At 37.9% G+C, this 15,923-nt stretch overlaps 1 protein-coding gene across 1 annotated transcript in view; it reads right to left on the bottom strand.

Moving 5' to 3' along the window:
- LOC139944533 (netrin-1-like) overlaps nucleotides 1-15,923 on the bottom strand; it is a 93,689-nt gene that overhangs the window by 23,327 nt on the left and 54,439 nt on the right. Inside the window, exon 4 of the mRNA XM_071941577.1 lies at nucleotides 3,724-3,780. Within this exon, the coding sequence (XP_071797678.1) occupies nucleotides 3,724-3,780 (57 nt within the window). The remainder of the gene's footprint in view (nucleotides 1-3,723; nucleotides 3,781-15,923) is intronic.

Raw genomic sequence — 15,923 nt, 5'->3', positions numbered from 1 at the left:
TGAGACTGAAATAACCAATACCAAAAACACACGATTGGTAATGGTTGAACATCTCTAATTTTGTTAGAGGATTGTTTTCAACTCTCGAATTGCTATTTTGATTTGACATATACATTCTTTGTAACAAGATAAAAAGTACACATACATTTTCTGAAGGTAGTTTTACGTTGTGAGATAGATGTGATCTGGACTTGTATTTTCCAATGATGGATTCTACTTTAAAAAGACCGCGAATACAAAATGTTGTTTCGCGATGTTGTTGTCTTTAGCGAGTGAACCCTATCACATGTTTTCAATGACTTAATTTTGAAGTCCCTGTAACTTATAGGAAAACCAATCAAAACTAACCTTTAAATTATATTTTTTCCTTGAGGGATGCTGTCCCTCAGTCAATGTCTACTCGACATCCCAAGACTCATTTTTGAAAAACAACATTCAAATTGAATTATTATTTTTCAACATTTTTTTAACTGATCAAAACACCTGATATCCATAATTGACAGGTAAGCGACGTTTCGGGATGTGTTTTTAGCAAACCTAGGAATTTGGGGATACTTAAATTTGCCTCATGAGGCAGGCACTAGGCCTATATTTAAAGACTTCCTTTTGAAATACTTGCTTCTCGTCTTGCTCATAGGTTTGTGTTAACTTTTATGAAAACTGTACACGAAATAGTTGTACTTTTTTTGGCATTGGATCCGATACTTTGCAAGATAGGAAACTTATCTTGAAACTATAAGTTCGTATAGCACCCACCACCATGCATCACCACGCCGGAGAGTCATCATGTATACAGATTCTGCATAAGATGTTGGACAGGTTATTACAAGGGCCTTGAACACTACCAAAAACTGTTGTCTTTGCATACGAAGCATATTTTTTCAACACTTTAGGCTACCACCTTGCTATACAACTCAGCAAGAAACCAGGGCTATATTACGCTCGTGTGAACGGGTGCTTAACTATCATGGTTGTCCAGTCTTAAATATTGATTTATCTGGATTAATTGCTGTTTTAATTACGCAAGGCAATTTCTCGGTGAAATATAAAAATTTGAATAAAGTCACAATTTGAAACAATTTTATTTTCTTGAAACATTACATTTCAGACCATGAGGACATGTCATTTTCCAAGGCCTCATTTTTTAAAGACTCTTCTCCAGTATTTCTTTGGACGTGGATAATGATTTCTTACCCCTCCACCTGTCTCTAGACCTGTGATAACCATTCACCGCAACACTGTGCTTTCTTGGTGAGGGGTTAATTTCTTGGCATTATCATTCTGACCTTGCCACGAAGCTCTCCCCCTCTCTCTTTCTTGTAGAGTTCAGTCCAACTATGCCAACCTGAATGATTTATCTCTCTGTCGACACCTTTCGTTTCCTACTAACTGCCCTGGTATTATTAAAATGCAGCACTTCTCGCCTGTACTGTAAACCCATAGAATATTCGATTGGAATTTGATGTTGCATTCTTTTCGTATTTTAAACAGCAGCCTGTAACTTTCTCTCTTGTTCGTTTTTGCCGTCTTTTGTTTGTTTGTAATTTTTTGTTATATGCCCTTGTGTAAATACGGTTTTATAATCATAATGTAAATATTGTTTACTTGAGCATAATAGGTGTTTTCGGTAATTAAAAAAAAAATTGAATGGCATTACTGAAAGATGGATACAATCGAATGCTAGACAAATTATACGAAGCAAACAGAGTGACGGCATGGATAATTGTTTGCCCAAACTGACAATCACTCTGCTGATATTTTCAGTAAAATATTCTTGCAACATTATCTTCATACACAAACCATGGGAAAATAATAAAACAGCCTCACAGGGAAGTTGACTGTTTATTTTTATGTCAAAAAATATAGGGAGAGGCACGACTGCACTTCCTGTGTAGTCGTGTTTAGTATGCAACGAACATGGGAGAAGCAGACCGTGGTAGAATTGCAAGGTTGGGCTACCCTCAAGTGGTGTGGCAACCGCCTCGCATCATGCCACCTATATCTGTACCAATACACAGAGCTAACCTTTTCAATGACACATGATGCCCACCCAACGCCTTGCCACACCTCGTAGCTTGTTAAATATCACCTTGTTAAACATAAAACCAATTCCACTTGCTCCTATATTCTCATACGATGGTGCAAAGAATTAATATTTTAAAACATCGTTTGAGGATTTGTGGAATTGCATGGTTAGGTATCAAGCTATGTCTGGTTTGCTGTAATACCACGGTGTTACCGTAAACCATATGACTACAACGTGAAGACTTTCAATGCTTGTAACAATAATAAATGTTATTCCTTAGGTACACAGTCAAATGTTGTTTAAAGGCATGAGAAAAGGCTCCTTCTGAAGTAACGTAAAGATTTTGAGATCACTCTTTCTGAAAGTTTGTATATACTCAGCGACTTGAGTACCTTGTTTGGTAGATACATGCGCTATATAAGACTTCGATATTATTATTATTATTATTAAATATTAAAAGACTTCAGGCCTAAAGCCTTTTTACGGCATCTAAAAAGCACACAAAAGGTTTTTCTTTCTTCATAATTCACAGATTTGTTATTTATGCATATTATGTTTGGATACACCAAGTGAAAATACTTGACAATATTACCAAATATGTCCAGTGCCTTTAACACAAACCTCAGGTCAACCCCACTAAATCCATACATAAAACCCCAATTGAGCAACAATGATTCCCGATTAACCCACTAATGAAGTATATTAACTGTGATAGTTTCCCAAATCTAATAAATCCTTGCCAGGTATGGCCTGCCAAAACAACAAATAGAGAGAGAGAGAGTTTTAAGGTCACACACCACTATGTTCAAAAGCCCCCCTCCTAAATCTGTCAGCCTTACAGGTGTTAAGTGGCGCCTAGGAGCTCACCTGTTGCGGGTACCAATCACCCAGAGGTAACCCCATGGGCCCCCGGTGCACCGCTGACCGAAAATAGCAGCCCTCATTTGTCAATTTCGGTTTTTATTTCTTAAAAAGAAATTATCGTTAATTCAAGGCCGTGTTCGTTAAGCAATATTTCCCGTGTCTGATTACTATGTTTTTCCGCCGGGGAAAAAAGGGGGACTACTCATGTAGGGCGGGACTTGTGTAAGTGAAAGGAAGGGGTCATCATGGGAACATAATTTGGGATGGAGTGATAGTTATTTGTGTATGCTGCCTTGGTATGTCACTTTTAAAAGGGAAGACTTTAATAAGATGGTAGGCCTATCCTATACTATCGTAAACCTTTAACTGCTTCAACAATGTAGGATGATTATAGACATAATGTACGTGAACACACGTATCGTGTAAGTTTAAAGCTTACAGGTCAAAGTTCAGCATAGACTTTTATCAGTCTGCCGCCATCTTTGCTTGGTTTTCAGTGTGCAACCATAAAAATATATTTAAATTAAACCAACAGAGGCACCAAATTGCTTCTTCATCTGTTCTCAATCAAACTGGGACCCATTAAATGATGTTGGATTCAATGGCTGCCAATGTCCCTATTTGTCACAAACAAATCTACCGGTACACATGAGTAAGTTTCGAACACGAGCAATACCACAAAATAGTTAATTGGAATTTAAAAATCTGAAACAAAGATGCTAATTATTTTAACGGATGGACTTCTACCCCGTGACATTAAGAACAAAACAAATACTTTCTTAAAAAGTAGAACATCACATCATACAAATAAATCTTGACGGTGTGTTACTAACCTGTGTTTGCAGGGGCAGGTGCTGGCTCATTTGGAGGTGTTGTTATCTGCGGAATTCCTGGTTGGAATTAAGAAAATATCAAATTAATGCCGGAGAAAAAGTAAAACATTCAATATATTATCAACAACAGAAAAATAGGGGGTCGATATGGACGATCTTGCTTATGTTCTCAAATTTAGACTGACGCCTCCTTAAGAAAGGTGTTTAATCAAACTATTTCGCTGTAATATATCATATGACAGAAGTTCTAGAGAACATCATTTCAAACTCAACACGAGAGCTATGATGATATTTAAACACTGCCTTGCTGGCTAAAAATTGTGCCACCTCTCACTATTTTCTTCTTAATTTTTATTCTACTACAGCGGAGTAGATTTTCTGAATTCGGGAGACTTCTCTGTTCTAAAAAGAACTGTCCTGCTTTATAAATTACTACCTAGGCAGAAGGTAGAAAATCTGTTCATAACTTGAAATAAATGTCTTTTCCAAGTGATTCATATACGACTGCACCGCCATAAGTTCGCGCAGTTAACCAGTCGATGTAAACATCCGGATTGAGCATTTACCATACACACCCTCAGGGGGATCCGAAAAGAAGTCTGCGATCGAACGGGGGAGCGAACGAAAACATCTGCCAAACAGTGCGAGGATTTCGAGAAAGCGAACCGGCCTGATGTCCTGCAGCGGTTTTAAAACTATTTTCAGGAGGATTCTTAACGGGGATTTTCTAGCTCCTCGAAAGCAGAAAGTATCAAATGACTCAAGATTTGTTGTCATCTTCTTTTTCGTCTTCTTCGTCTGAGATTTAAAGGCACTGGACACTATTGGTGATATTTCAAAATAACTGTTGGCATAACAACTTACTTGGTAACGAGCAAAGAAGAGCTGTTGATAGTATAAAACATGAATAGCTCCCTCTGAAGTAAGTTTTTGAGAAAAGGGTAATTTTTCACCACTCAAATATTAATAGACTTCAGGCCTTTTAAAAGCCTTTATTGGGCGTATGAAAGCACACAGAGTTATGCAACAATGGCGTGTTTTCCCCTTTCTTTTATGGTGACCAATTGAGCCCCAGTTTCACAAATTTGTTATTTGATGCACATTATGTTTGGATACACCAAGTGCGAATACTCGTCTTTGACAATTACCAAATGTGTCCAGTGCCTTTAACGGCGGACTGATACCCGAGTGGCGACTGGGACCCAAAAAAAATGAATAAAACTGGGACGCGCTCTGATCGATCTGTGGTGTCAAGTGATCTGAGAAGCTCTTACATTACAAGTCTAAGACACTGATGGAATTTTATTGGAGTGTCCCCAAGGGAATTGATTTTTTTTTTCAAGAATTCTTTTTTGTAAGCAGATGTTTTTTCTTTAGAAAGACAGTTAGGTTTGTGAGTTTAATGACGAAGGCTTTTGATGATGACACTTGTTGCCCATAAGCGGACTGAGTAACCATGACGAACCTTTGGAATAACCACCGATGAAACGCACTGGTAATTGGAAACATGTGAATTTGTGACAATGTATGAGTACTTCAGACCCGAAGACATGAAGTTTTGGAGTTGGGCCAAAATATGAAAAGTAATTTTTTCTGTTTTTTTATTAGCTCACTGATACTTGAGTTCCTTATGGTTAGCCTTTCCCATGAAATATGCTAGTTATGTTCACGCATTAGTACAGACCCTATTGGTTGGCAAAACGTCATAAGAGCTGTTTACATTGATCATGTATAGTTGATAATGGATACCAATGGTTGTGCACAAGGTAAACGCACACACGCGTATGCGTCACGCCATCAGCCCCTATTGTGCAGCATTCATCTCTCATCTCCAAAGTCGATGACATTTAATTTGTACAAAAACGAACACAAAATGGTTTCTTTCATGATCCCAGTCTTGCTAGAATGGATCGGTTGTGTTTGATCGATATTTTCATCTACATTTTTATTTATTCTGGCGTCTTCCAAGTGGGCCGATTTTTGCATTTAGATTAAAAATAACGTCCAATAGCATGAATGATAATGGCACAAACTGCTATGTGTTTTAGTTGTTTTCTTCTTCAAAATTATAAAACAACTTGTTCTGCATCATGTGAAGGTTGAACCTGCAGTGGATTGTTTCATGTATAACTTATCTTTAATAAAAGGTAATTGCATATGCATGTGTTGGTTTCTATTTCGGTAATGGTTGCAATTTTATTTTTGTTCAGTTCTGAGTTGTTCTTAAATTTACTTCAGAAGGAAATTATATTTGTGTTTGATCCTACGCTGCTGTTCTTGTTTTTGAAAGATGTATGAGGGAGAGGTCGTTGTCTGGAAGAAAACCAAATCTAAAACGCCGTTCAACTCAGATTAAAATCTTAAAATTTAAAAGGGGTTTGTGAACTCAAATAGTTTTTATTGCAGGAATCGAGGGAAATTATTAACAAGGCGATATAGATCACGATGCTAATCTAGGTCTTGCGATTTCCGTCCTCTCTAGTTTAGATCTAAGATTGTTTTCTGTGTCCGACCCCCTTGTCACTCCCAATGGATCCAATGTATAGTGCCGATGACAGGGCTACTTCAGTATCAGGAAGCGATCTACGGAATACATTAGCAGACCATTGCACCCTAAAACACTCAAGAGATCTGAGAGAGAAGAAAACGTGTACGAAATTGACTTATTAAGAGTTTTCACTTCACACGTCAGATTGGAAAGAAATCCTGACTTGCCCCCCCGAGGGGGAAGAAAAGGTGGATGGAGAAATGTGAAGGAAAGTGCCTCCTCATGGATCTTAGAAAGAGATGAGGTGAACAGATGGAGTTCAGGAGTAAGTGGCCATGATGTTTGTGGTGGATGTAGGGGGAAAAATCACGCAGAATAAGAGGATATATTTTGAAAAAGGAGGGGTTTATTTATATCTGATTCGAAACAGTTTTTGAAAGAGAAAGTAGGATGATAAGAAAACTGTTGGCTCATTGCATGATTCCCATCGGTATTGAAATCGTGAACAAAATTTAATCGACATTAGTGAACATATCCCTGTGTAGTGTGTACATGTACGTGTGTTGAACACGCTTTTGGGATGTTGCTACCACATGTTCAATCAAGCAAGTGTTTTCCCAATGTGACGTCATTGGCAGGATGGAGTTCTATTTTGAGGCTTTAGTATATCCCATTTGTGATTGTTTGTATGCTGTTTTATATTGATGAGGGATAAATGAAGGTTCACGAGAAGGTGTGTTTCATGCTGATGTCACTCACATAAAGGGTTTACAGTTTGTTGCCCCGTATGACAATTACTCAAAATATTGGCATACAGACTTACTTGGTTACGAGCAATGGGGAGCTGTTGGTAAGTATAAAACATTGTGAGAAACGGCTCCCTTTGAAGTAACGTATTTTTTGTTCCTTTTCTTTTTTCTCAATCAAATATTAAAATACTTCAGGCCTGAATCTTTTTTAGTCAATTAAAGTACACACAATTGTGCAACAAGGGAATTTTTGCTTTTATTATTCTCTTGCAACTTCGATGACCAATTGAGTCCAAATGTTTACATATTTGTTATTTTATGCATAATTATGTCGGGATACACCAAGTGAGAATACTTTAACAGTTACAAAATGTGTCCAGTGCTTAGATAGTTTAAGTGGCAATGACCGTGTATTGAGGGCAAGTTACTTTAGCTGACAAGTCCGGTCACGTCGCTGTGCCTCGATGCTCACGACACGGTGACGCATATTTTGCGCGTTGGTCATCACTAGAGTTGTGAACCTGAGAGATCAACTTTAAAACTTGCATACAACCACCAGCAAGGATTCGACCGTTCATCATGAATACATGTATGAGATTTAGCGTGGGGAATATTCGGTGCTCTACATTCAAGTTTTGAAACTTTGTTTTTCTTGGAAATTCATTGCATTCCATCACTCAAAAATGTGCCTATGACCTCCTCAGCTATTGTGTGTGATTTTGTTGTTGATGTTCACGAGTGTGTGGAGTTTGGGTGTATATGATTTTTTTTCCCCCGTTAAACTGTTCAATTCTGTGACTCTTAACAAACTCCTCTCAAAAAGTGGCCTACATAGCACAGTGGAAGGCCATAGGCAACGTTACAAACCCCTGGCACAAAGGGTCTCGCATTATATTAAGATATAATACACTTGCCATAATCGACATTACTGAACCCCCCCCCCCCCCAACCCATTTCATTTTGCTCTCCCTATTTTATCAATTCTTAGATCTCGGCCACGGGCGAGGATTGCTGATCACTGTTTTCTTAGTTAAACTATTCTCTTTTTTCTACCCGCATAGAAAAATCCACTCGCTTGGTTTGGAAAAAAGAGAAGGGCGAGGGAGGCAGGAACTTTCAATGGTTTAATTTTTCCCACAAACACATAATGTAAACCGTTCTGACAGCTTATGCTACAGGGGCTATTGGACGGTTCAATAAAACTGTTAGTTTTTTCTTCTTTTCTATTTAACTCAACAAAAGAGTTTTAGAAGGAAATTGTACCGCGGGGAGTGAACTGTAAACCTCAAACAGCAGAAAGTATTGTTGAAAGTTACCTTTTTTCAACAGTTTTTTTCGTCTCCCTTTTGGTTGAAAAAAACTTGTCTGGCGGTTACAAAATACAATGCACAATAAAACCTTGGTGTAGTGATACTGCGAGCGTTTTGTAAACAGGGTCGCAGAACTTCGGACAAAGTGTGCTACAACTAAAGGAATGGAGACATTAGGAAGCCTTTATCGGACCATCGCATTTGATTTAATAATTGACCTTTTCATCAATTTATAATATTTATCTGTAGTGTAAATCTTTTCTGGAACAATATGTGTTCTGTGTTCCCCATGTAGACAGAAGGGTGTTTTAGACTCATTGTATTATTTGATTTAACATTAGACGTGCAGAGCATTTCTTTTGACGAAACCATGACTCAGTGTGGTTGCTGAAGGTTTTCAAAACACAATTATCATAAATGATCTCAAAAAATGACCTTTCGGGAGGGGGGGGGGATTAATAATCGATCCATTTATCTTTTATTTATGTTCGATCTCATTGAGGGAGGGGATGGGATTTCCCGTTTACGCCACGTGTCAACTTCTTCATTGCCACATTTGTCGCAATCGAATGGGTGAACAAAAACGGTATTTGAGAGAAGCAGGGGACGCGACCCCATAAGACTTTCAGTCTAATCAAAATTATCATATTAATTGGCTGCCTTGGTTTGGCTGCTAAATATGGTCCCCCATCTCCACCGAAGCCCAACCCTTTCTGACATACACGTCACTAACCGTCACGTCTTTAGTCGCTCTTTTCCCATATTATTACCCGAGTGAGGCTCAGGAACCAAATAGACTGGTACCTAGAAGTTTATGCTGTGCCAAGTGTTCTCAGATGACAACATAATTATATTTGCCTATGCTCAGCGACCCGAAATAGCTTTTGACAACGTCCGCCAGAATTCAAATGTTCAAAGGTGGTCCGATTCCAACATGTGGCAATATTTTTCGATTCTGTGTGAAGTGTTCTTATAGTTATAGCATAATCGGTCATTATTTTTACTTCCGCATTCAGCGACCCACAAAGAGCATTTGACAACACACCCTAATTTGCAAGATGTTCAAAGGCGGTCCGAGTTCATCAATCTCCTTTTAAGTGGGAATAGGTGAGTAGTGGGATGTTGGGCTTGTCTAAAATAACAGTAAGAATTCACTCTCCAGTCAATGTTCTGATCGAGCCCTGTGTGTCATGTCACTGTGGAAACGGACCCATTAAAATCCCCTGGGAAGGATCATGACACCGTGTTACAGCGTACTTCAGCTGAAACAACACCTTAGAATGGTGAAAGATGTTACCTTGACAACAAATCCAACTTTTTAAATTGAAGGACTTCTCTTTCGAGTGTTGTGTTGTATGCTGCAGCTTGACACTTGTTGGTCTACGAATAAGAAATGCCATTTCCATTTGACATTTAAGTGGCTTTTTTGTGTGTGTTTTTTTTTACGGACGATAGCATTTCTGTTCAAGGTTTGGTGTGAAACTAAGCCGGTTTACGTCAATCATGTCAATATATCTCTTTAAAAAATTACAATATGTTTTCTTGGACTTTAATACGTTTGCCCTTGTCGTTAATTGTTGATTTTTGTCTGGCTCTTTAATGTTTCCACTGTTTCTGTGCGTTAAAAAATCTGGCCAAATCATGGGTGTATTCATATTGGTTAATAATGTAAGACTTTTTATGTTGTAAAGCCTTTTGTGGAACATTTTAAACCCTCTTGAATTGCGAATGGTCAATACCATATTATGTGAACTCTTTAGCAGTAAACGCTTGCTCTGGCCATCTCACACCACAAATCCCCACACGCACGTTTGTGAAATATTTTAAATCCGTGTACGCCTTTATAAATGGTCAATACGTGACAGGCCAAGGTTGGAACTCATCGGTCTTTTTTTTTTGCTTTTAAGTCGGGTGTTAAGGAGAATCACAGCAGGTTTTAAGTACTCGTTGCATCTCAACAAAAGTGGTGAATTTACTGGGCAGAAGTAGGCGTGGCATCGTCCACCTGCGGCATTATTACGCGCACTTTGTGAAGTTGTAATGGCTTCACACCGTTAGCCTCTTGCACTGCATATACACGCAAACTGTTAGACTTGATGACAAGTCGTTAGTCAGTGTCGTGTAACGGTCACAGTGCGATTATACATTCATGCAACGGTCGTATATTATTGGGATCGAGGATGTGTGTGTACCGTCCCCGCAACGATACACAGTGCGACGGGCGGCGAATAAGGACGCACAACAATTACCGACTTGATTTGACTAAGAAAAACGGATGCTTGCTATATCATGTATCCTTAAATACCTGGGTAGAAATACAGTGCTTAATAGTCCACTTACTCATGAGGGTTTATAATTTTAACATAATGAGGTGCTCTTGTGCAATTTATGAGAGAGCCTGCTGGCTGTGCACATTGTGGCGTATACAGATTACACACTCTTGAGCTCAGCAAGTTTGTGATGTGACATAATGGGTGAATGAATGGCAAGTGTGTGCAAAAATACAACATTAAACAATGTACACTAATTATACAATAATTAAGAACCTCAGGCTACAACAATGTAGCGGTAAATATGTCAGCCTGGGCCATCCGTTGTGTCTAAAACTCGACATTCCAGAAAAACCCTGGATATAATTATGTCTTGGTCTACATTAAGGTGGATATTGGAAAGTATAAAGTTGCAGCTTTTCTTCCTGCTTACTTCATGTGTTTTGGGTAATGACTTTTGGTCTGATTGAAGCAGGTTTCGTTACTAAACAATCGGTTATGCTAGGACCTTACTGGCCCCTCTGATAATAATGACCACTTTAAACCAGTCAAAATAACCATGACACAAACTTACCAATTGTGTTAAGGGTTTAGCAGAGGCAGGCTACCAGCCAAAACTCCACGTTATAAAATATTTTACTGGTACCCTGCCACCTCAGATTAGCAGAGAGTTTGATAAACTTGTCCAGGTCGTCTTACTATTACAACTATTCCCACATAAGCAGGTGATATGAGGTAACATATCGGCGGACTAAGTCCCAATTTGACTTTACATAAAACAAATAATCATTGACTGATAGATCAATGTATTGATGGTTCAATGCACTATCGATGGCCCAGTCATTACATGTTGGTAAACCCAGCAATTGAAATAATCATTAAAGATAACTATATACATTGGTGCATACCTTTGATCTCTACAAGTGTGTGGTGACCAGTGCAGATGAACATTGTGCACATAGAAGGGGAAAAGAAGATTAAGAAAGAAACAAAAAATATTGCAATTAGCTACACAATTTGGGTCAGATGACCGTGTTTCCCTACCAACAAATACTAACTTTTATAGTATTCTTAACAATATCTATGTCTTCACCCATGAACATTAATCTTCTTTAATCTTTTTCATTTGTTTTCTTCTGCGATTATTGTGTTTTATTCGTTTTTGAGAACACTGTGTTCAAATGAATTTATTTTTATATCTATATTTATTCAGCCATCTTAAAGAGAAGTTGTTCATACATCTGTATTTTTAGTGGAAATAGTCAACTAGTTTTCTCGAGAACTAGTGCTGGACCAGGAATTAGGTTTGGAGATGAAAAAAAGGAGGTCGGGTCCTTGATTGATAAGTGAGCATTTGCAAAGATGGAATCAAACAACTTCCACAACACAGCGCCACCCGTGGGCTATTTATCAAGATTTTTCATACGAATACTTAAAAATAAAACATGCATTGTATCAATGATGAACTAGTTTTGTACTTTCAATGCAAGATAACATAAGCAAAGTGCAACCGGACTTTCACCAAAGCCAAAGATCTAGAATGTCCATGGGTGAACACAATTCTTCAAACGGTACAGAACATACTTGTACGTGTACTTTCCATAACAGGAATAAATAACATTAGTGTTCCTTTCAACCCTTCATCTATCTCTAGAATCAAAATTCAATTATTACTATTATTGTTTGATTGTCAAGCGCATCACAAACCACCAAGCTTTCCCCCCCCCCGAGAGAAAGAAAAGCTAGATAGATATAGAAATAAAGCGCGACAGGAATTGAGATAAATTTGTGTTTCTTGTATTCAAATGATTTCTGTGGCTGCTGAAAACTCCGTGGACAGAAATCCTTGGCTCCCTCCGCAGAAAAAGCTTAATAGAAAAGAATGTAATTCAGCCACATAATTGTGTATTTATGGATTTATTTGTCGCTGTGAAGTGATTTATGAACTGTGCCTCAAGGCTTTCTAAGCCCTTGAAGAAAAGCACTGAGGCCACTGCTTCATAGGCGGTTGTGAAGAAAGAAAGAAAGGAAAAGGAATAAACATTTGCCACAAGACCAAACTATCATGCAAGGCTAACATGCAGTCGTACCCACCCACTTTTAGCGGGGAATGCAATCTAATTTAGCATGCATTTAACAAAATAGGTCATTATCTGAAAACGGCTGCCCTGATTGTTTTTTTTTCTCTGTTAGTTTCCTTTGCTTAGCTGCCATGTTGCAAGGTTTTGGTGTCAGCTGGTAAAACACTTTTGTTGTCCTCAAGGTCTGACTTGGAATAAAAAAGAAAAGTCGAGCAGAGAGATTTCTGGGCTCGCTATGGCTGATCCAATTCAGTGGAAATGGGGATAAATTGGCTGACGGGTTCTCGAGAACGAACACAGGACAACGGTAATCTGGTCAAAATGGATCAGTGGATGTGATTCGTTGTGAGGAAAAAGTGCCCCAGGCCAATTCGATTTTCTTTCCCCTACAAAGTAGGAGCTGAGAGTTGAATTTCTAGATCGAGGATTATAGATGAGGGTGGAATAGTATTTTAAAACAAAATGCACATTTTTAGTTAAATATTTGTAAATTGTTTTGTTTTGCGGTAAAAACATGTGTGTATCTCTCTTGCCTGGTAGATTATGCTCTTTTGAGAACTTGTCTTGGCTTATATTTTACTACCGCAGAGAAGATTTCTCTAGCAGTATTGCTGTCAAATTTGTGTTAGATCTAGTGAGGATGGATCTTGGTTTTAGATAATTTTTGGGGTTTGAATTGTATCTTCTCAATAAAAACTTTTAACAAAATGAAACGTGATCTGGTTTTGTGAAATACTTTTACAGATTTCCATCCCCTTTAAAACGTCATAATAATTTGTTGTCATCAAAAATGTCCTTTTCCAGAATATCACACATTTTTACCCCGTATGACTGTTTTGTATTTGGCCAGCTGCCAGGTGTGAAATATATATAAAAATGCCACCCTGGAAACCGTCTTGTTTTACCTGCCTTGCAGCACTATTTCCCGCCACAGGCAGTGAGACAAGTGTTAGGGTGTAGCCCGCAAGTTTCCATGTCAAGTCCAAAACCCTTTTTTCCCTGTCTTCCTTGCAACATGAGCCTAGCTTAGAAACGAACAGTACCCCGATTATATGGCAAGTCGTATCTATTAAATTGCTATTTTCGAAAGCCCGACTTTGTCTTGCGGCTTTTGGCTACGGTTCCAATGACCTGAAATGAAATCCCATTACTAAGGCACGGAGCATTTCAATGTCGCTGATGGAGCCGTTAGCCACTAAGCCGAATCATCGAGCTTTCGAACAAGCCAACGGTATTCACAGGTCGGCCATCCTGTCTGTTTTCCCCCAAGACGTATACTACTTATTGCGGTAAAATAAAGGAAAATACCATGGCTGCCATGAAGGTTTGTTTCTACCTCCATGGTTTGAGTTAATGAACAATGAATCTGGAACACTGTTTTGTAGGAATTAAGAACAGTACATACTAATTTGTATCAAAGGATGTGCAAGAAGAACATTCACCAATACCTGTTTATGCTGTTGCATTAATGTAGCATTATTCATACATGCGTTAATAAACTGTTACCCAGTTAAACACTAATTAATGACCATGCCATGCCTTGCTGGTTATGTTAATCGCGATTTAAAAGTAAAGCCAGTAAAAATAAAATCCACATTAACGAGCAAATTAATCCGGGGTTTGTTTTGTCTCAATTAATACTTGTTAGGGAGAAGTTAATTCTTATTGCAGCAACTGCCATAGATTATCAGATATTGGAGATTATTCTAACTGTAGCGCCCCCCCCCCCAAAAAAAAGAAAGTCATATGATTAAAGATAGCTAGGCTATCAACACTTTCTACCCCTTTAAGGAAGTTCAGTATTGGGTAAAAACAAAATCAAGTTCCGGTAAAAGTAATGCCACAAAAACCCTTATATTTATGAATTTATGAAGAAAATACTTGTGAGGTTTTTCTCAACAAAGACAAGCAATATAAGCTTAAATCTCTCTTTCCTTGCTCACACAAAGGCGTTTCTTTTTATAGAATGACTGACCCCTTTCATTAAAAACAGACCTTCAGAATTTATGAAAGTGGGTGGCCATATTTCATATCGAAGGAAATCGAGTAATTTTATATGATTTGCCCTGACAAAGAGAACTGCGAGGTAAATATTATAATGCCCAAATACCCATTGCTGTGCCATTATTGCCAAAGATATTAAAGTTACCCTTAAACCCAGATTGGAAAGTCTCGTAGAATTCAAAGAGTTTCTTTTATAAACAGAAATAAGCGCCATTATTTATCAACTATGAACTGAGAAGCTAAAAGCTACAACACAAATGCAACTGTTGACCCCATAGAAACAGGTTTTAAACTAGCACTTTTTTTTTTAGATAATTTTTTTTTCTCTCTTTAGATATAAGCGCCGTTTATTATCCGCTAAGAAGCTAAAAGCTACAACATAAAGCCAACTTGTACACCCTAATGGCTTAAAAGAAGCTGGATTAAATCTACCACTTGTGTTTTGTTTAGAACTTAGAAGATGCAAATAACTACTTAAATATTCAGTAATAAATACACATAGTGCAAACCTCAAGTATTGGCAAACCACCACAGAAAGCAACAAATAAAAAACAAGGCTTTTTTGAAAATTTCTAGCTAAGGAAAAAGCTTCCATAGTATACCATCAGGCACAGAAAGGAACAAACATTTTTCTCTTGCAAAATTGATAATAAAAGGAGGTATCTAGCACAGGAAGCAGATATAAATAATAATTGAGGATATAATAATTCCACAAGAAATAACTGAGAAGCAAGAAATGATAAAACAAGAAACCAATTCATTCTCGATCGGTTTGACATTCCAACTCCTGAGAATTAATTACCCAGCTCAAGATCGGCTCCATCTAGGCGCGGTACAACAGTAGCTGATGATTTCAAAATAAAATAAGCAGCTCATTTAGGGATTTTTGTTCTTCTAATTTGTTGTTTAAAGCAAAATGTTAATAGCTCATTGGTATAAAATAAATAAATGAATTAAATAAATGACAATTATAATTACGTGTGATGAAACAATGAAACGGTGATTGCTGACGCATGAACCTGTGATTGTTGGCATTCTGGGATCCATTGTTTTAAGGGAAAGTCGTGGGTAGGGTCATTATAATTGACGGGGATAAAGGGGCGTGGCTAATCGATGTCTAACAATGCTTAACACCAGGCAAACTGACCAATTTTGTGATTTGAAGTATCATGGGTATAGCCCAAAACAATGTGACAAACAGTCACATTTTGAATTTCCAACGCAGAGGGCTATGTATTCAAACACCCAGTAAGGTGAGTAGATTTGATTTAAAAACTTAAAGGGTAGCTTAACAATAC

This window comes from Asterias amurensis, chromosome 11 (genome assembly GCF_032118995.1).
Source record: "Asterias amurensis chromosome 11, ASM3211899v1".
Lineage (NCBI taxonomy): Eukaryota > Metazoa > Echinodermata > Asteroidea > Forcipulatida > Asteriidae > Asterias > Asterias amurensis.
This window is presented reverse-complemented; position numbering and strand designations above follow the sequence as displayed.